The sequence below is a fragment of the Oncorhynchus mykiss genome, chromosome 11, assembly GCF_057628025.1.
Source record: "Oncorhynchus mykiss isolate SJ-2025 chromosome 11, ASM5762802v1, whole genome shotgun sequence".
Classification (NCBI taxonomy): domain Eukaryota; kingdom Metazoa; phylum Chordata; class Actinopteri; order Salmoniformes; family Salmonidae; genus Oncorhynchus; species Oncorhynchus mykiss.
The window spans coordinates 66,243,910-66,265,000 of record NC_143032.1 but is presented as its reverse complement, the minus strand read 5'-3'; the positions used below and the strand labels follow the sequence as shown (position 1 = coordinate 66,265,000).

General features: G+C 45.4%; 1 protein-coding gene across 24 annotated transcripts in view; it reads right to left on the bottom strand.

The window, feature by feature from the left end:
- fbrsl1 (fibrosin-like 1) overlaps positions 1 to 21,091 on the bottom strand; it is a 447,606-nt gene that overhangs the window by 722 nt on the left and 425,793 nt on the right. For 4 of the 24 annotated variants that reach the window (XM_090190951.1, XM_090190948.1, XM_090190954.1 and 1 more), the window contains 11 exons: positions 13,244 to 13,404; positions 9,235 to 9,285; positions 8,941 to 9,036; positions 7,808 to 7,879; positions 7,643 to 7,672; positions 7,419 to 7,490; positions 6,710 to 6,842; positions 5,095 to 5,172; positions 2,981 to 3,064; positions 2,021 to 2,309; positions 1 to 1,848 (listed from right to left, as the gene is read on the bottom strand). The exon at positions 1 to 1,848 is cut by the window's left edge and continues 722 nt beyond it. In XM_090190951.1, coding sequence (XP_090047077.1) covers positions 495 to 1,848; positions 2,021 to 2,309; positions 2,981 to 3,064; positions 5,095 to 5,172; positions 6,710 to 6,842; positions 7,419 to 7,490; positions 7,643 to 7,672; positions 7,808 to 7,879; positions 8,941 to 9,036; positions 9,235 to 9,285; positions 13,244 to 13,404 — 2,420 coding nt within the window. In that variant the 3' untranslated portion in view covers positions 1 to 494. Of the gene's footprint in view, positions 1,849 to 2,020; positions 2,310 to 2,980; positions 3,065 to 5,094; positions 5,173 to 6,709; positions 6,843 to 7,418; positions 7,491 to 7,642; positions 7,673 to 7,807; positions 7,880 to 8,940; positions 9,037 to 9,234; positions 9,286 to 12,879; positions 13,405 to 21,091 lie in introns of all 24 variants that reach the window. The other 20 variants (XM_021621864.3, XM_090190943.1, XM_090190946.1 and 17 more) reach the window with 9 other exon arrangements.

Here is a 21,091-nt window from a genome sequence, read left to right as displayed (position 1 = left end):
AGGTTATATTACTGTTGTAAGGGTAAAAAGTCCAGTCTGTACCATGGAGCATCATCTTTCATATGTCTCACAATGGACTGAGATTTTGAAAATAAGAGACTAATGCACAAAATACAAATTCATAAAAATGATGTCTATACATGGAACAAGGATAGGAAATGTACAAACTCATTTTAATCAGAATATCACTTTTCGCTCAAAATCGAAAAAGGTTTTAGATTAATATATTAATATCAAATTTTATGTTGGAAACAAACGTACACATACTTTTTGATTCGTGTTCTTCTAACCAACATTCTCATCAGCCTGTCCATGTCAAATAAAATCATGGCATGTGCTTCTTCAACCTTACAAATCTTTCCTTTGTACAATCATACTGTTTCCTCGTTTACTAATGCCTTTCTCCATTGTAAAGCAGTGCATTTTGTTCTCTCTAGAAGGTTCCAAATTGGGGAGTGAGTCTTGTCATCCATGTCCTTTGTCTGTATGTAAAGCTACCGTGCCTCCACTTCTTTGGGGTTGCGGGAGGGGGAATAATCTCGGGGGTCCTGGGTGGTGAGGGGGGTAGTCCTTCTGGGGGAGGCTGGTCTGGCGCTCCCCGCTGCCACTAGTGGAGGGGGGGCGCTAAGTGCAGCGGTGGGGGGCGTCCGGTTCAGCAGGCCATTGTGTCCAGTGGAGGGGCTGAGTCTGGGGTAGGGCATGCCGCCCAGGTGGGGCATGAAGGGGGGCATGTGTGGCAGGTGTCCCTCCATGGGGGACTGGTGCAGCTGGTGGAGCCGCGCTCGGTCCAGCTCCTCCCTCAGGTGCTGGCGCTCCCTCTCCTCTGCCTGTTGCCTCATCCTCTCGTGCTCCCGCCGTACCTCCAGCAGGTGCTCGTGGTGGGAGTAGTCGTGGGCCTCTCTCTCCCGGTAGGCCCGCTCCTGCTCGTATATGCTGGGGAAGCGCTGGGCCTGCTCCGCCCTCAGATGGAAGTCCATCCTGCGCTGCAGGTCCATGTTGCGGTAGGCCTCCCTCAGTGGGTCCCAGGGGAAGGCTTGGTGGGGCATCCGGTCCCTCCCTGCAGCAGCAGCCAGGGGGCTCACTCCCATAAATGGAGCCATGCGAGCCCGGTCCAGCACGTTGAGACTGCCCATCTGGTGCATGGCGCTCATGGAGAGGGGCAAGGAGTGGGCCATGTGCACCCCGTGCAGGGAGCCGTGGGTGGGCATTTCACTGCAGCGTGGAGAGGGGTGCGGGGGCTGCTGGGACAGAGGAGGGTGGTGGTGGTGGTGGTGGTGGTGACCAGGCTGGGGGGGTGGAGGGGGTAGAGGCTGAGGAGGAGGAGCAGGCTGAGGGGCTGGCTCGGAGCTCACAACCACCACATCCTGGTCCTCCTTGCGCTCCTCCTTGATCTTCATGTCGTTCTTCACCTTGTGCAGCAGCAGGTCCCCCCCGGAGGAAGGACGAACCTCCTTCCTGTCCCTGTCCCCATCCTTGAGTAGCGTGGGTGGGGGGCCACCAGCCATTTTCATGCCTGTCTCAGATAGGACAGCCTTGGAGTAGGGGGAGGGCGTGCGGTGGGCTGGTTTGATGGAGTCTTCTGAGGAGCGTCTGTCTCTGTCTGTCACCTCCTTCCCTCCTCCAGGGGAGCGGCTCTCCTTTACCTTGACCTCCCCTACTATGGCCTCTCGGTGGCGCTCCGGGAGCTCCTTCTCTGCCTCCCGTACCCGGTCCACGGTGCCGCTGTGGTGGCGACCCGAGTCACTGGAGTTCTGGCTGTTAGAGCGGATCAGGCTGCTGATCTGGTAGCTGGTTGGGGCCGATGCAGGGGACGAACGGTTGGAGTGACGGTTACGGTCAATTGAATCTCTGAGGGGCACAAACAAAATAAAAATACGTATTTATCAGAAGGTTAGAATGGAGTTAAATTTTTTTTTTTTTTTAACTTTAGTTGGAAATATATGTGTGCATTCAAATAAACACTTGAGTTACTTACAACTGATACAAATAACTCAGAGTTGTATTCATACAAACTACATACCTGTCTTTATCCTTATCCTCTTTGCTGATGGATGAATCCCTTTTCTCCCGTTCTCTCTCTCTCTCCCTCTCCCGTTCCCGTTCCCGTTCCCGTTCCCTCTCCCGTTCCCGTTCACGCTCGTGGCTGTTTGCTGAGTTGCTTCGCTCCGTGTCTGCAGACTTGGGCCACTGCGGAGGGGTGGGGAAGGAGGGTGGGGTCCGGTGGAGCCTGTTCCAGGTGTCATGGTGAGGGCTGCCGAAGCCTGGCAGGCCCCCTGGGCCCTCTTTATGGCCGAAGACACTGTTGGAGCCTTAAGGAGAGGCGACAGGGAGAAAAGAGTGTAAGCGAACCAAACTAAACTCCCTCCTGGACACACAACATAAGATGGAGAGACTGAAGACAAGAAGAAAGAAAGAAAGAAAGAAAGACTGGCCAGGTTAATGGCTTCCCCCTCTGCACTTCTAGCTTCTTGAAACACAGACCCTACTCTGCTCTGCTCCCCCATTCACTCCTCTCTCTCAGGGCCTTTTCACTGGAAAGTGGGTGGATGGGGGGGACTCAATTACCCTCTGGGTAGTGAAAAGCTGGGGAGACCTTAGCATTCCACAGGGTGTCTATTTCACTGAAATCCATTTTGCTACAGGGCAACTGATTTGGCAGAGGAGAATGAGAGAGAGGGAGGGAGAGGGCGAGAGAGAGGGAGAAAACCCTCCACAGTGGTGATGAGGGGGCTTTTAGATTAATTAATACATGAATAGCAACCTAACAGAAAGCCTGTGAGTGCTGTGTGCGTTGGCAGTGTTGCTGTCAGGTTAAAGCCAAGCTACTGGGGAGGGGGGTGGACGGAGAGACAGAGAGAGCTGTGCTGCCTGCCTTTTTGTTCCTCCGTGTTAGTTTTATTTTGGCATTTGATGCAGAACTAAGTGCCTTGATTTCGTCCTCCCTGGCCCACGGGGGGAGGGGCGGGGGGCTGGCGCTTACCAAGCGAGGGGTTGCCTAATCCTCCGAAGGCACTGGTTGAAAGGTTGCCGAGGCCGCCAAAGGTACTGGAGCGACTGAAAGGATCTGCAAAATGCCAAACAGGGATTAGCTGAGCCGGCTGGAGGAGCCCGACCACTCGTTCCACTCTGCTTTTCTCTTACAAGCGGAGCTGTGGGTTTTCTAGTGCTGCTATCCTGCTTCCTCTAATCCTACTGTGTGTAGCTAGCTAGCGAGGCTTGCTACCTGCTCTGGCCACACTGGATTTACTCCCACACTGTCCGTAATGGAGTGGAGCCTTTAATCTCTGACCCTGATTCTAGGGAAGCACTGCCTGATGGGAGACTGAGTATGATGGGGTCTAGGTTGGAGCTGGACTACAATCGGACAGGGGATTTGGAGGTCTCCAACAGTCAGGCACACAGCTGCTTTAATGGAGAATGTTTGTTGAGTAGGCTTTAGAGATGCTTCAGTGTTTCACACATCCATTTGAACCTGCGCACTCTGCTACCTAGAACCATAGGGATCTTCGGCTGTATGTTCCCAGGTTAAAGGTTTCTTTGAGGGTTCTTCTTTGGGGGAAAATGTTCTACCTGGATCCAAAAATGGTTCCAGATGAAGAAACCTTTATCATTCTACATAGCACTTTTTCTACTACGAGTGTCTTAGTTAAACCTGGTCACAGTTTACATAGAATCCAAAATGGAAAGGTATGCATACCTACCTGAATCAGGACACAACGTTATCAAGATTTCAAGATTGATTAAGAAGCCATGTTGGAAAATGCCAGAGGATAAATCAATGATGAATGATCCTTTAATCTAGTTCTGAAAGACTTCCACTATGTGGTGAATGATCCTTTAGTCTAGTTCTGAAAGACTTCCACTATGTGGTGAATGATCCTTTAATCTAGTTCTGAAAGACTTCCACTCTGTGGTGAATGATCCTTTAATCTAGTTCTGAAAGACTTCCACTATGTGGTGAATGATCCTTTAATCTAGTTCTGAAAGACTTCCACTATGTGGTGAATGATCCTTTAATCTAGTTCTGAAAGACTTCCACTCTGTGGTGAATGATCCTTTAATCTAGTTCTGAAAGACTTCCACTATGTGGTGAATGATCCTTTAGTCTAGTTCTGAAAGACTTCCACTATGTGGTGAATGATCCTTTAATCTAGTTCTGAAAGACTTCCACTATGTGGTGAATGATCCTTTAGTCTAGTTCTGAAAGACTTCCACTATGTGGTGAATTATCCTTTAATCTAGTTCTGAAAGACTTCCACTATGTGGTGAATGATCCTTTAATCTAGTTCTGAAAGACTTCCACTCTGTGGTGAATGATCCTTTAGTCTAGTTCTGAAAGACTTCCACTCTGTGGTGAATGCAATGCAACAGTTTGTCAATATATCAGCAAACAGCTAGAAAGTCACACTTGAATTAGTTATTTGGGCAGGAATTTAACCCAAAATCTTCGAGGAGTGTCATAATTCCTCAATGTTTCTCCCCTGTGCACCAAGTGTTTATAAACTCAAATTGGATTGACTCAAGAGCTTATCCCGTGAAATCACCTTGCTGTACTGATGCCTAACAACATATTTGATGAGAAATACAGAATAATCCAAAAACCTCCATTACTCTGTCTGTGAAAGAGACGAGCAGAACTGGAAGAGGCCATAAAAAGAAGCCTCAAGGTAAAATGGCATATTTGCTGAGGCCATCTGCCTAAGTCCAAGGCAATATGAAATGTTGTGGGGTAAAAAACCTTCCCTTGAACAAAGGGTCTGGAAAATAAAGTCAGGAAATGAGAAAAACTACCTTAACAAGCCCAGAGTGGCCTTCCTTCCACATCAGTACAGGCAGGAGGGTAACTCAAGGGTATCTTTTATGAATCACGGGGATAGATTTCATGAGGTCTCTCTACACAGCAATAAACTTAAACTCAGTGTGAGATATGGAGCAGGAGGACTTCACTAGCCAGAACCTCTATTTCCCTATTATAACCTTATTTTCCAAACAACAAATGTGACTGTAGTAGTATTCTCAATGTGAGTGCAACAAAGAGAGAGAAAGTGAAAAAGGAAAAATTGGGATGTAAAATGTGTTGCTATTTCCACTTACCTGTCAAGTGGCTGGGAGGCAGGAAGCCGCTGTGGTGGGGGGAGGGGCCGTACGGGGAGGCGGCCGGATGGCCAGAACCTACGGGAGGAGAGAGGGAGAGAGAGAGGACAGTTGAAAAACAAAAGGAGAGCCGTACACTCTAGGAGCTCAGATGCAATAATTTAATAACCTAATAACCAACATTTTGACAGACAAGCTGTCTTCATCAGGGTATAATGACAAACACTGCAGGTCACCAGTTTATAGTGTCAAAGAACACACACAGGTGTCTGTAATCATGGCTGGGTGTGGCTTGATGTCATTGGTTAATGTACAGATATAAATAGAACACATAAAAACATGAATGGATAGCATATGATCATAGATACAATGTGGCTACATAAGCCTATAAACATTTACAATGAATAGAAAAATCACAATAATCACAAGAATTGCTTCAGATCAAAGTCTACGCTGAGACCGAAGGGAGCAAGGGTCTTTAAATGAAAGTTCCAGACAGCCTCTCGTTTAAACAATAAATAGTTGAGGTCTCTCCCTCTCCTAGAGAGGGTGATGAGTTCGATGCCGATATAACGGAAGGACGAAATCGAGTAGTTTGCTTCCAGAGAGAGTGGACCGACGATGTTATCTCAGTGTCTCCACTCAGATAGTGGCGTCAGTAGTCATCTGTCACAACCTCTAACTAGGCATCCAAAAAGAGGACAAACCACCAAAAATACAGTGAAGGACATCTGATGTTTCATAGGGTTAACAGTGGTTGGCTGAGAAAGGCTTGATAGCAATTAGCATAATATTCAATAGTCTCACGTATGTGTGGATGTGTGTGCGCTCGTGCGTGTATATGCATTTAGGATGGGGGGGAGCTTTTTTATGAACAGACGTTGACCTCTTTTACAAAACGTTTTTCACCCATATTTCATGAATGGTTCATGAACGAGCCAATTACAAGCCAATTCAGGAACAATTCTGCATAATTACAAGCTAAAGGGCATCCGCCTCCATGTTGCCTTCAAGGCAGGTTCTACAAGCCAATTATCACAAATAAGTGTGTTCCAAATGGCACCCTATTCTCTACATAGTGCACTATGAAGGGAACAGGTTGCCATTTAGGATGCACACATAGAGAAGCATCCATATTCATGGCCACATCACATGTCTAGGACAACATTTACAACAACAGCACTTCAACTAGGGCAGGTAAAGAAGAATAGAACACAGCTGAACACTAATACACCGTGTGTCATTACAGGTGTGAAGAAATGTGACAGGTAACCAGGAAGTAAACAACTGTCTATATGGATAGAGTTACACTCTTATTGGACAACAGTAGGCCTACTCAGAATTCAACCTGAAGCTCTGAAAGGTACTATGGGCTTTGGTAGATTTGGTATGGCGTCCACATGACCCGAATTGTGGGGTTGTTGGCAGTAGGGGTGGTATTCTGACTTGAGAGACGGACTTTTGTGTCTCATTCATAGATGTCAATGGGAGACAAAAATGAAGAGTTCAAATCTGAAACGATAATATCCCTAAAGACCCTGTGACATGTCCCTCTGTGCTGGGTAGAGTACCATGAGCAATGTGCTGGGTAGAGGACCATGAGCCCTGTACTGACCTGTGGAGGAGAACATCGGTCGTGCCAGGTCATGGGTGTAGGGAAACCCAGGAAACACTCCTGGGGCAGAGGGACGACTGAACAGGTCCAGCTTTCCATTCATGTCCAGTTTGTGAGGGTCCACCTGCATCTGCTGTTAGAGAGAAGAGGTGAGAGGGGGCAGCGAGAGAGAAAGAGAGAGAGAGAGAGAGAGAGAGAGTGAGAACACAAGGGAGATTAAAATAAAAGGGAAAGAAAAGGTAGAGGATGAGAAAGAAAAGAAAACAGAGTGGCACTGTCAGTGTTTGCAAATGTAGTAATTAACAATAATTGATGCTAGTCATTTCATAGTTCAAGGAGGGACTTGTAATCTGCTATAATCAGTGATATAATCACTGTGTGAGATCAGAGAGGAGGGACAACATACAGTACATAATGCCTCTACATGCCCAACACATACCCACTGTGTCATAACAACATCAGGGTAAGCTGATTAGGCCCACTAAACCCCATGAGGACGGGGTGCCTATGACAATGACACCATGACAGAGACAAGAGGAGTCTTCCAAACTACAACCAAAATGGCCGCTACCTAAGTAGGCATAGAAAGAGAGGAATCCTTGGGAAAATAAAACATTTGGCAGAGGATCAGGCACACCCCTCCTTCCCCTCCCTTGGCCTCCTTCTGCCTAACACACACACACACACAACACACACACAGCTCACTCACCTTCATCTTCTGCTGATGGTGGTAAATCTGCCAGGCGATCTGGACGTGCACCGCACACCACTTGCCAGGTTTCTGGAAGTTAGCAAATTACTACAGGTTAAACCCAACACCTTAATACTATGACACGGTGATGCTGTAGAATTTACTCAACGTTATGACATGTTGGTACTTGGTACTGCAGTAAATTTGACAGTGCATGGAAGACAAATGAAATCATGGCTTACTCTAACTGCTGTTCTGAAAGGATCCGATACCTGTGTTGTTGAAAGAAGAAAACATGAACCATAATCAACCCACAGCCACAATCATCTATACTTCCTTCATCTCCATTGTAAAGCATCAAGCATGGACTTGCTGTTTTTGAGGGACAGTGACAGTAGGCTACGTACCCGTGGGTCCTTCTGTAGGAGTGTGTGAGGTACTGCCCCCGAACGGGATGCTACGTCTATGGGGTTAGAGGACTAAAAGAGAGGATAGATAAAGAAGAGAGAGGAAGACAGAGGCAGAGTGTTACAACTGAAGAAGGTGGAAAAAGGGACTTTGCACAGAATGACAACACCAACAATAGACACATTCCAAAACACTGCCTATTCTGCATTGATTCACACCAAGAGACCCCGCATAGCAAGCAACTGTATGTGACGTGCACTCCTAGGAGGTCTCCAGTACAGAATCAACAAGACGGAAAATTATAGATCTCTGTCTTTGAGGTCTAGAAGAACCAGAATGCCTAGATCTTAATCAATCCCAGAGTACTAGGTGATCCCAGGTGGTTTCTAGCACCACACTCTCCACCCTCCATCTTCCAACCCCTCTCCTGATGCTCAGTGGTGCCCAGCGCTTGGCTGTAGGTGGTGAAGGAGGGATGGAGCGGGCTAACTGTACTGTACTCTAACCATCTGGAGGCAGGAAACAAAAGACCTCCATAATAGAGCCTGTAGGGAATAAAACCAGGGGATTTAGGCCAGCTTTGATTGGTGGCTTACAACAGGGTCAGAGCCTATTGGGCGCCTGCCAGGCCCCGATCGTCTCACACCACCACGCACACACACACACACACACACACACACACACACACACACACACACGGCTGCTTATCTCCCCCTGCACTGTGCGGCGCAGCACAGTGGCTGGCGGCTCAGGCCCGCCAGCTTAAAGACAGGCCTTGTTTGCATAGTCTATTACAGGGAAAAAAGAAGCAGGAGCAGATTTGTCAGGCTGGTTCACTTGAAACGCAGCTGCCTGCTGCCCTGTATACAGACTGTAAAGGAAGGCTTTGGTGTTATTCAGGTCTCTTAATTCTAGCCTCATTCTTGGGTGAGATGATGAGCAGAATGCTGAGTTGCCAGTGCGGGTGTGTTTGTGAAAAAAATGCATGTGTGTATGTGGTATTTTTGTATTGTGTGAGTGAATGAGTGAGTGAGTGTGTGTGCATGCGTGCATGTGTACTGTGTGCAGGTGTGTTTGTGTGCGTGTGCGCAATGCACGTGTGTGTGTGTGTGTGCAGGTCTGTGGGGCTAACCTTGGGCTGGAAGGCTCCTTGCAGTGAGCTGAAGGGTCCTGAGTGTGGGAGCAGCGGGGGCATGCCTGGCATTGTGGGGGGGTAGGAGGGGAAGAACTGCATGGAGGAGAGGAGACACACAACCACTTCTTAAAACAGATTACAACAAGACGCATAGAGACAACACTCACACATACTTAAACACATGTAGAAGAATAAATTGATATTTTCTCAAATATCTAACCACCATATTTGACAGAAAACATGCTAAAAGCATGGTGATGGAATTTGAAAGGAAATAAATAGTTTACTTACATTTGAATGTCTAATGAATGGATTGTCCAGTTTTGGAGCGTATTTGTCAAACTGGAAAAAAAGAATGGGAAAGGAGAGTAATACGTCAGTGATGCCAAACTGACCAATAACAATAACAGGAACTCTGCATCTATGAACTAAAGACCATCCAACAAATACAATAAAATCCCATTACACCAATTCAGTGACAGAACACAGGAGAGAGGAAGTTCAGTACAACATCAGTTAGATCAAAAGCCCAGGAAGTCTGACAGCAACGAGCTTAAAGGAAACACTGAGCATTCTGGGGTCATGTTTGGTTTTGCTGCTGGCCAGCCAGACTGCAGATTGAGATTAACTTAAATCATCAGTGATATGACTAATCAAATGGACTGCCAATATTAGGGATTTTCCAATTTGTCTGCAGCACAGAAAAACAGCCATTGAGTTAGGCCTAGAGTACTATGCTTGTGCGGGGGGAGCTCTCTCTACCTTACCTAAAGGCCCCAGTGTAAAACGAGAAGATTGAGTTATGTTTCTTATTAGGTGGAACATTTGGAGACGTGAAACTAATAGGCTGTGACAGATGTAGGGTTTTACAATGATCTCTGTTATGGAAACGGAGCACACAGAGACACATACATACTATAGGGGTGTTGCCATTTTAGTGTGTGTGACGACTCAGAGAGAGCGAAATCCAGAGACATTACAATTTTCTATGCGTAACATCATATAATTGTGGGTATACGAACAGTCAGTTTTTGATAGGTGAAATTAAATTGGTTTGACTACATTTTCAAGAGAGGTCATTTTGAACATGTACAGCATGAGTCTGAAATAACTTTGAACAACTCAAATGGTTTAATATAATGAAACATCTTCCGAAGCATACTAATAGAATAATGACATTAGGATTTCAACAGAAAGATTATAGCCTCATATACAGTATCTGGTCATGAGGCCAAGTCATGGGAATCTAGTTTACATATTTGTCAGTTAGTGAGAGAGAGAGAGACAGAGACAGAGAGAGAGAATTCCCATGTATGAATGGGGACTTTGTGTGACTGCATGTAAGCCAAGACTGCTCCTCTATTTTGAAACCTGCTAATTGCAACTGACACTAACTTATTCCTATTCCATAAATAGACAAACCATTTGCAGGTACTTTTGTGTTTTTACAAACCGCCGCTGGTTTGGGTTTTCATAAAAAAGGAAAAACGAGATGCACATAAATCAGTTAATTCTATGTGTGTGTGTGTGTGTGTGTGTGTGTGTGTGTCTCCCTCCTGCGACATGGGCGGGAAAGGAGGCGGTTTTCTCGCTCAACACTAGGCATAGCTCCTCTGACTGGGCCTTGGCCTCCCAGCGAAGCGGGGCCATTCAACATCCGCCACAGAAAATGTTCCCAGCGGCGGGTTTGTGTTTGTGGGCGATAATTGTTCCAAATCAAACAGACACCCTATTGAGTGGAAACACTGAGGCAGCTTCCGAGCTCATTAAACCAGTCCGCTCCCCTTCTCCCTCTGTACCCTCTCGTTTCCATCTTAAGCACGGGCCTGTTTTATGTTTTACACTGGGGGAGTAATACTCGCTAGTGGCTTTATGGCTGTCTATAAAACTCATGCTTTATAATTTACAGGGCCTGTCAGAGGTTTATTGTAAACAGCTTTGGATAATTAAGCCTCGGTATTTCATCTTTAAACAATTAATGATATTATTTTTCCTAAGAAGACAGAGGGGAAAATAGATACTCAGTGTTTCCATTTGGCAGGGCCAGCTGCCTGATGGTGTAGAACAATAAACCAATACAGAGGATTCATCATTTCATTCATTACAGCTATTAGCCAAGGGCCGTTACATAGTTGAAATGACATGGAGTGCTCACAGTGAGCACAGCTGGACCGATCCAACTGCACACATCATGACAAACACTAAAAAACAACCACAACATTACTCCTGTCTCTCTAAACAAGCAGTAAAATGAAAGTGAAACAGCAATGTTGCTGGAGGGAGGAGAGGAGAGAAAAAAACAACATGGGTTAAGTAAAAACACAGTCTCAATAAAACAGAATACATTAACAGTCTTAAATCCCATTGTAACAACAATGCATCAGCCACAACATACAGATGTGAGTGCACAAAGCCATACAGCATTAGCAAGATGAGGAAATAACTGAAGATGAAAAGAGACAAACAGAGTGCTATAAAGAATGCCTGGCTGCCATATAGAGGAATGAAGGGATCAGCTGCAGGCACAAGATAAAAACAGCAGCACACATGCTTTTTGACAGAGATTTACAATCTAAACTAAACAGTCTCCCTGACTGCTTATCAGATAGCTGTACACTGTATGTACATAAGCTAAGCCCTTTTTCCTGGCGTTTCTAACATACAGGGATCATGTTAGATTCCACAAAGCAAAGCAGCAAAGCCCCATGCTCTAAATGGACCCTAGCCTATTAATTAGGGGTCATGACATGATAGATTATATCTATTACACTAATGCTGAAAGGGCATAAATGGGAGTCGTGTCTGAATGGATTTCTCAGATTGCTATTGCTTTCCAAATGATGGATGAATACTCCTAACTTTTCCAGGGAACATTTTTACGATTTAGAGCTGCCAATGTTTTGCCCCTGGCTGACTCGATGGCTGACTCTATGGCTGACTCGATGGCTGACTCGATGGCTGACTCGATGGCTGAATCTATGGCTGACTCGATGGCTGAATCTATGGCTGACTCGATGGCTGACTCGATGGCTGACTCGATGGCTGACTCAATGCTGCCTGATGACGGTTAAAAAGGCACTGAAGCTATTATACATGATCAAAACAGTCCGAATGACGTCACTCCCTTTCATCTGGAATGAAGTCATTGAGTGTAATAACAGGCTTTGAATTTGTCATTGCGGAGCATTAGCCCCCAGTGCATGGCAGTCACGCCACACATCTGTTGGAAGGCCCTTTTGTTTCTGATGCATGGCAGGGAAATCAGAACATTCAAAAACATTTCAAACACATCCATATGAAAACAATAAAAACACTCCCTTCAATAGGTCTCCTTTGTCCCAGAGCAAAAAATGTCATGTTCATCGAGAGAATGATGGATACATTGAATCAACTGTACTGACGTACGTTGGTTTGGGCAGGCTTCCCTTGTGTTGTAAAGGAAAGGGGCATATAGTGAGCCTTTGTGCATTGTAATGCTTTTGAAGCTCAGCCCTCTATATAGGCTAATGCACATGTAAAACCCTGGTCCAAAAGCATAATGTCTATTATTATATACTGTAGTATTATATGCAGCAGGCGCCTGTGTTATGTCTGGTTTCAGCACTGAGGATGCACCACTACAAACATGTGTACTGTGGCGGGGAGATGACAGGTTAGTTGGAGTCTTATTATGGGGCTGTAGTGATGACTTGAGATGCCCCTGCCTCCTGTTCCTCAACTCTCTGTAAAAACGCACTGTTAAACTGTCCCTGTGACAGTATGCAAAAGACCAAGAGACCCAACCAGCAGAGGGGGGAATGGATAGCAAATGTTTGGGTGGGGAAGGAGGGCAGGCTCTGGCCCTATCGGTTGGGAGGAGGGTGAGCGTTTGGCAATTGGGGTGACTAGGACGAGGAGGGGGTTGAAGTACTATATGGGAGCTTTACTTATCCTCACATTTCTGGCTGGGGTACGCACCATGGGGGGTGCGGTGGGCGGAGGAATGATGGTGGCCGGGGGCAGACTGGGCGGGAAGGGCGTGAAGGTGTGCTGGTGGGTGTGTTGGTGCTGATGCATGTGCTGGTGTTGGTGAAACTCTCCCCTCAGGAGTGACACAGGGGCCAGCGGGGACCCCGCGGAGGACGGCCCCCGGCTCCACCCCTCTGAACTCTGAACCAGGAAGCGGTTGTTCAGCTCCTGCCGCAGGAGGTCATGCTCTGCAAGAAAGGAGAGCGAGAAAAGGGGGGAAAAGGGAGACACAAGAAAGGCACGGACGCCAGTCAGTTTTAACAACGGGTAGAAGAGAAGAAAGAATAGTCACCTGGCATTCTCTGTTTCTCCAGCTCATGCTGTGAGGGTTTTCTACGTGAGGACTCATTGGGGGTGGTAAGAGAGTTGCCTGTGACAATGTGCCAATCAGAATCCCCGAATGAGGCTGGCAATACATGATTGGTTGGTTGAATGATATCAACAGGCTGGTATCTAAAGACAAGAGAGAACCAAGAGTCACCTCAGCAGAAAACACAGCAGACTCCCTCAACACTAATGCTACATATCCTAGCTACTACTATTACCTTAAATGTCTATTACCAGTGCTTGACTTGGGCAGAAGCTCACCGGAGCTGAGTACCGGCATCTCAAATGTTCTACTGCTTAAGCTCCTGCTCATCTTATAGAATATTACTTCAAAAGTATTATGGAGTACCTGCGCCTAAATATAAACAGTACCGGCACCCAAATTGAGTGCCGGCACCTATTTCAGTTCAGTCCAAGTCAAGCACTGTGTATTATAGTACAATACACACTAAAAGAGTGTCAATAAAGAATAATTGACAACAATCACATCTCTTACACAGATACAAAATCATATGAAGATACAATTCTGCTACATTTGACATATAATATTACAAGATTAACATAATAGTAGAACTAAAAGTCAGCTTCAATATGAACATCTTACGTCTTATCTAACATGCCCTTCCTCTGACTTGCCATAAAATAACAGTTAGCTGACAGCATGCAGTGTTACGGACGAGAAAATATCCTCTGGCATTTCACTTAAAGCTATTCTTCAGCCCAGATTACTCAAATCAAATCACATTTTATTGGTCACATACACACAGTTAGAAGATGTTAATGCGAGTGTAGCAAAATGCTTGTGCTTCTATTTCTGACTATGCAGTAAAATCTAACAAGTATTCTAACAAAGTCACGACAACTACCTTACACACAAATGCACAAAAATGTAAAGGGATGAATAAGAATATGTATATATAAATACAGTGCCTTGCGAAATTATTCGGCCCCCTTGAACTTTGCGACCTTTTGCCACATTTCAGGCTTCAAACATAAAGATATAAAACTGTCTTTTTTTGTGAAGAATCAACAACAAGTGGGACACAATCATGAAGTGGAATGACATTTATTGGATATTTCAAACTTTTTTAACAAATCAAAAATTGAAAAATTGGGCGTGCAAAATTATTCAGCCCCTTTACTTTCAGTGCAGCAAACTCTCTCCAGAAGTTCAGTGAGAATCTCTGAATGATCCAATGTTGACCTAAATGACTAATGATGATAAATACAATCCACCTGTGTGTAATCAAGTCTCCGTATAAATGCACCTGCACTGTGATAGTCTCAGAGGTCCGTTAAAAGCGCAGAGAGCATCATGAAGAACAAGGAACACACCAGGCAGGTCCGAGATACTGTTGTGAAGAAGTTTAAAGCCGGATTTGGATACAAAAAGATTTCCCAAGCTTTAAACATCCCAAGGAGCACTGTGCAAGCGATAATATTGAAATGGAAGGAGTATCAGACCACTGCAAATCTACTTTCCGCTCATACAAGGAGAAGACTGATCAGAGATGCAGCCAAGAGGCCCATGATCACTCTGGATGAACTGCAGAGATCTACAGCTGAGGTGGGAGACTCTGTCCATAGGACAACAATCAGTCGTATATTGCACAAATCTGGCCTTTATGGAAGAGTGGCAAGAAGAAAGCCATTTCTTAAAGATATCCATAAAAAGTGTTGTTTAAAGTTTGCCACAAGCCACCTGGGAGACACACCAAACATGTGGAAGAAGGTGCTCTGGTCAGATGAAACCAAAATTGAACTTTTTGGCAACAATGCAAAACGTTATGTTTGGCGTAAAAGCAACACAGCTGAACACACCATCCCCACTGTCAAACATGGTGGTGGCAGCATCATGGTTTGGGCCTGCTTTTCTTCAGCAGGGACAGGGAAGATGGTTACAATTGATGGGAAGATGGATGGAGCCAAATACAGGACCATTCTGGAAGAAAACCTGATGGAGTCTGCAAAAGACCTGAGACTGGGACGGAGATTTGTCTTCCAACAAGACAATGATCCAAAACATAAAGCAAAATCTACAATGGAATGGTTCAAAAATAAACATATCCAGGTGTTAGAATGGCCAAGTCAAAGTCCAGACCTGAATCCAATCGAGAATCTGTGGAAAGAACTGAAAACTGCTGTTCACAAATGCTCTCCATCCAACCTCAGTGAGCTGTTTTGCAAGGAGGAATGGGAAAAAATGTCAGTCTCTCGATGTGCAAAACTGATAGAGACATACCCCAAGCGACTTACAGCTGTAATTGCAGCAAAAGGTGGCGCTACAAAGTATTAACTTAAGGGGGCTGAATAATTTTGCACGCCCAATTTTTCAGTTTTTGATTTGTTAAAAAAGTTTGAAATATCCAATAAATGTCGTTCCACTTCATGATTGTATCCCACTTGTTGTTGATTCTTCACAAAAAAATACAGTTTTATATCTTTATGTTTGAAGCCTGAAATGTGGCAAAAGGTTGCAAAGTTCAAGGGGGCCGAATACTTTCGCAAGGCACTGTATATGGATGAACGATGGCATAGGCAGATGCAGTAGATGGTGTTGAATACAGTAAACACATGAGATGAGTAATGTAGGATGTAAACAGTATTAAAAGTGGCATTATTTAAAGTGACTAGTGATACCTTTATTAAGTCCGTTTATTTAAGATGCCAGAGATTTGAGTTTGTATGATGGCAGCAGCCTCTCTATGTTAGTGATGGCTGTTTAGCAGTCTGATGGCCTTGAGATAGAAGCTGTTTTTCAGTCTCTCGGTCCCAGCTTTGATGCACCTGTACTGACCTCGCCTTCTGGATGATAGCGGGGTGAACAGGCAGTGGCTCAGGTTGTTGTTGTCCTTGATGATCTTTTTGGCCTTCCTGTGACATCGGGTGCTGTAGGTGTCCTGGAGGGCAGGTAGTTTGCCCCAGGTGATGCGTTGTGCAGACCGCACTACCCTCTGGAGAGCCTTGAGGTTGAGGGCGGTGCAATTGCCGTACCAGGCGGTGATACAGCCCGACAGGATGCTCTCGATTGTGCATCTGTAAAAGTTTGTGAGTGTTTTAGATGACAAGCCAAATTTCTTCAGCCTCCTGAGGTTGAAGAGGTGCTGCTGCGCCTTCTTCACCGTGCTGTCTGTGTGGGTGGACCATTTTAGTTTGTCCGTGAAGTGTATGCCGAGGAACTTAAAACTTTCCACCTTCTCCACTACTGTCCCATCGATGTGGATGGGGGGTGCTCCCTCTGCTGTTTCCTGAAGTCCACGATCATCTCCTTTGTTTTGTTGACGTTGAGTGAGAGGTTATTTTCCTGACACCACACTCCAAGGGGACTCACCTCCTCCCTGTAGACTGTCTCGTCGTTGTTGTTGGTAATCGTTGTTGTTGGAAGCGTGCCTGGCCACACAGTCACGGGTGAACAGGGAGTACAGGAGAGGGCTGAGAACGCACCCTTGTGGGGCCCCAGTGTTGAAGATCAGCCGGGAGGAGATGTTTTTCCTACCTTCACCACCTGGGGGCGGCCCGTCAGAAAGTCCAGGACCCAGTTGCACAGGGCGGTGTCGAGATCCAGGGTCTGGATCTATGGTGTTAAATGCTGAGCTGTAGTCTGTAGTCAATGAACAGCATTCTTATATACGTATTCCTCTTGTCCAGATGGGATAGGGCAGTGTGCATTGCGAAGGCGATTGCATCGTCAGTGGACCTATTGGGGCAGTAAGCAAATTGGAGTGGGTCAAGGGTATCAGGTAGGGTGGAGGTGATATGGTCCTTGACTAGTCTGTCAAAGCACTTCATGATGACAGAAGTGAGTGCAATGGGGCGATAGTCATTTATTTCAGTTACCTTAGCTTTCTTGGGAACAGGAACAATGGTGGCCATCTTGAAGCATGTGGGGACAACAGACTGTGACAGGGATTGGTTGAATATGTCCGTAAACACACCAGCCAACTGGTATGTGCATGCTCTGAGGACGCGGCTAGGAATGTCGTCTGGGCCGGCAGCCTTGCGAGGGTTAACACGGTTAAATGTTTTACTCACGTTGGCCACGGAGAAGGAGAGCCCACAGGCTTTGGTAGCGGGCTGTGTCAGTGGCACTGTATTGTCCTCAAAGCGAGCAAATAAGTTTTTTAATTTGTCTGCGAGCAAGACATCGTGGTCCGCAACGGGGATGGTTTTCTTTTTTCCTGCCACATACGTCTTGTGTTTGAGCCGTTGAATTGCGACTCTACTTTGTCTCTATGCTGGCACTTTGCTTGTTGTTAAAAGCAGTGGTTCACACTTTCAGTTTCACGTGAATGCTGCCATCAATCCATGGTCTCTGGTTAGGGAAGGTTTTAATGGTCACAGAGGGAACGACATATCCGATGCACTTGCTAATAAACTCGCTCACCAAGTCAGCGTATACGTCAATGTTATTCTCTGAGGCTATCCGGAACATATCCCAGTCCATGTGATCAAAGCAATCTTGAAGCGTGGAATCCAATTGGTCAGACCAGCATTGTAATGACCTGAGGCGTTTAGGTTCTGTCTATAGGCTGGGAGCAGCAAAATGGAGTCATGGTCAGATTTGCCAAAGGCAGGGCATTGTATGCATCACGAAGTTCGAGTAGCAATGATCCAGAAAGCTACCAGCTCTTGTTGCAGATTTGGTATGCTGATAGAATTTAGGAAGTATGGTTCTTATGTTAGCTTTGTTAAAATCCCAGCTACAATAAATGCAGCCTCAGGATGTATGGTTTCCAGTTTACATAGAGCCCAGTGAAGTTCTTTCAGCGCCGACGAGGGATCTGCTTTGGCGGGGGGGGGGGGGGGGGGGATATATACACGGCTGTGACTATAATCGTATATAATTATCTTGGAAGATAATGCGGTCGGCATTTGATTGTAAGGAATTCTAGGTCGGGTGAATAAAAGGACTTGAGTTCCTGTATGTGGCTGTGATTACACCATGAGTCGTTAATCATAAGGCATACACCCCCGCCCTTCTTCTTACCAGAGAGATGTTTGTTTCTGTCGGCGCGATGCGTGGAGAAACTGGGTGGCTGTACCGACTGACAACATATCCCGAGTGAGCCATGTTTCCGTGAAACGGAGAATGTTACAATCTCTGATGTATCTCTGGAAGGCAACTCGTGCCCTAACTTCGTCCACCTTGTTATCTAGAGATTGGACATTGGCGAGTAATATGCTCGGAAGCGGTGGATGGTGTGCTTGCCTACTGAGTCTGACCAGTAGGCCGCTCCGTATGCCTTTCCTGCGGTGACTGCGTTGTTTTGGGTCGGCCTCTGGGATAAGATCCCATGTACAGAGTGGAGGTCCGAAGAAAGGATTCGCTTCGGGAAAAACGTATTCATGGCCATAATGATGGTAAGTTGACATCGCTTTTATATCCAATAGTTCTTCCCAGCTGTATGTAATAACACTTGAGATTTTCAGGGTTAACAAATAAGAAATCATTAATAAAAAAACTAATAACTGCATAGTTTTCTAAAGACCTGAATCGAGACGTCCATCTCTGTTGGCGCCATCTTGCATGCAAGAACTAACAAAGGAGATCCATGTTTTTTGCCAAATAAAACCAGAACACAAATGAGAAATTGCTACCATTGATAAAAAGTTGTACTTGGAGTAATATGGAGGGGCATCAACATTTTTAAAATGCCTTTATCATTTGTAATGGGATAATACATTAGAGTCGTATATATCCATTATTCCCTCCTTAACTGCATGTGCAATTGTAATAAATTACTTCACTTACCAGATCATAAAATGATAATTGAATGGTTACAGGTAGTGTTGGAGAGTAATAAACTATGTAGTTCAACTAAACTCAGCAAAAAAAGAAACGTCCCTTTTTCAGGACCCTGTCTTTCAAAGATAATTCATAAAAATCCAAATAACTTCACAGATCTTCATTGCAAAGGGTTTAAACACTGTTTCCCATGCTTGTTCAATGAATCATAAACAATTAATAAACATGCACCTGTGGAACGGTCGTTAAGACACTAACAGCTTACAGACCGTAGGCAATTAAGGTCACAGTTATGAAGGACACTAAAGAGGCCTTTCTACTGACTCTGAAAAACACCAAAATAAAGATGCCCAGGGTCCCTGCTCATCTGTGTGAACGTGCCTTAAGCATGCTGCAAGGAGGCATGAGGACTGCAGATGTGGCCAGGGCAATACATTTCAATGTCTGTACTGTGAGACGCCTAAGACAGAGCTACATGGAGACAGGACGGACAGCTGATCGTCCTCGCAGTGGCAGACCATGTGTAACAACACCTGCACAGGATCGGTACATCCGAACATCACACCTGCGGGAACAGGTACAGGATGGCAACAACAACTGCCGAGTTACACCAGGAACGCACAATCTATTGCTCAGACTGTCCTCAATAGGCTGAGAGGCTGGACTTAGGGCTTTTAGTCCTGTTATATGGCAGGTCCTCACCAGACATCACCGGCAACAACATTGCCTATGGGCACAAACCCACCGTCGCTGGACCAGACAGGACTGGCAAAAAGTGCTCTGCACTGATAAGTCGCGGTTTTGTCTCACCAGGAGTGATGGTCGGATTCACGTTTATTGTCGAAGGAATGATCGTTACACCGAGGGCTGTACTCTCGAGCGGGATCGATTTGGAGGTGGAGGGTCCGTCATGGTCTGGGGTGTTGTGTCACAGCATCATCAAACTGAGCTTGTTGTCATTGCTGGCAATCTCAATGCTGTGCGTTACAGGGAAGACATCCACCTCCCTCATGTGGTACCCTTCCTGCAGGCTCATCCTAACATGACCCTCCAGCATGACAATGCCACCAGCCATACTGCTCGTTCTGTACGTGATTTCCTGCAAGGCAGAAATGTCAGTGTTCTGCCATGGCCAGCGAAAAGCCCGGATCTCAATCCCATTGAGCACTTCTGGGACCTATCGGATCGGAGGGTGAGGGCTAGGGCCATTCCCCCCAGAAATATCCGGGAACTTGCAGGTGCCTTGGTGGAAGAGTGGGGTAACATCTCACAGCAAGAACTGGCAAATCTGGTGCAGTCCATGAGGAGGAGATGCACTGCAGTACTTAATGCAGCTGGAGGCGACACCAGATACTGACTGTTACTTTTGATTTTGACCCCCCCTTTGTTCAGGGACACATTATTCCATTTATTTTAGTCACATGTCTGTGGAACTTGTTCAGTTTATGTCTCAGTTGTTGAATCCTGTTATACAAATATTTACACGGTAAGTTTGCTGAAAATAAATACAGTTGACAGTGAGAGGACGTTTATTTTTTTGCTGAGTTTAGTAATTGAATTACATTTAGCTGTAGCTTGGTGGTAGATGAACTAAATTCCAATCTTGGTAGTGTTTTCACTAGTTAATTACGTTTTACCATGTACAGTAGTGGTGTAGTTAACTACTGGAACTACACACTACTTTTTTTGCCAAAATAAAATATAGGTGATTGAAGTAGGCAAGAAATGTGTTTCTCTTTCGGCATCAGACCTGCCTAATTCTCACTTGAAACATAGTTTTTTGTTTAATAGGCTAAATTACACATTCTGTTAACATCTGACTCCAGAGTGATCTGTTCTTGCAATTTGTAGTCTATGACATTTCAGATTTAGATATGATAATTTTCCACTAAGTAGTGGAAAATTTAGTTAAGTAAACTATAGTTTTCTTAAGGGTAGCTTTAGTGTAGCTCAACATATTCCATTGAGAAGTAATTGGTTGCTTGGTAAACTATATTTTCAAAGTAGCTTCCCCAACACTGGTTTCAGGTTAATGTAACCTGGCATGTTAACATCTATATCACATAA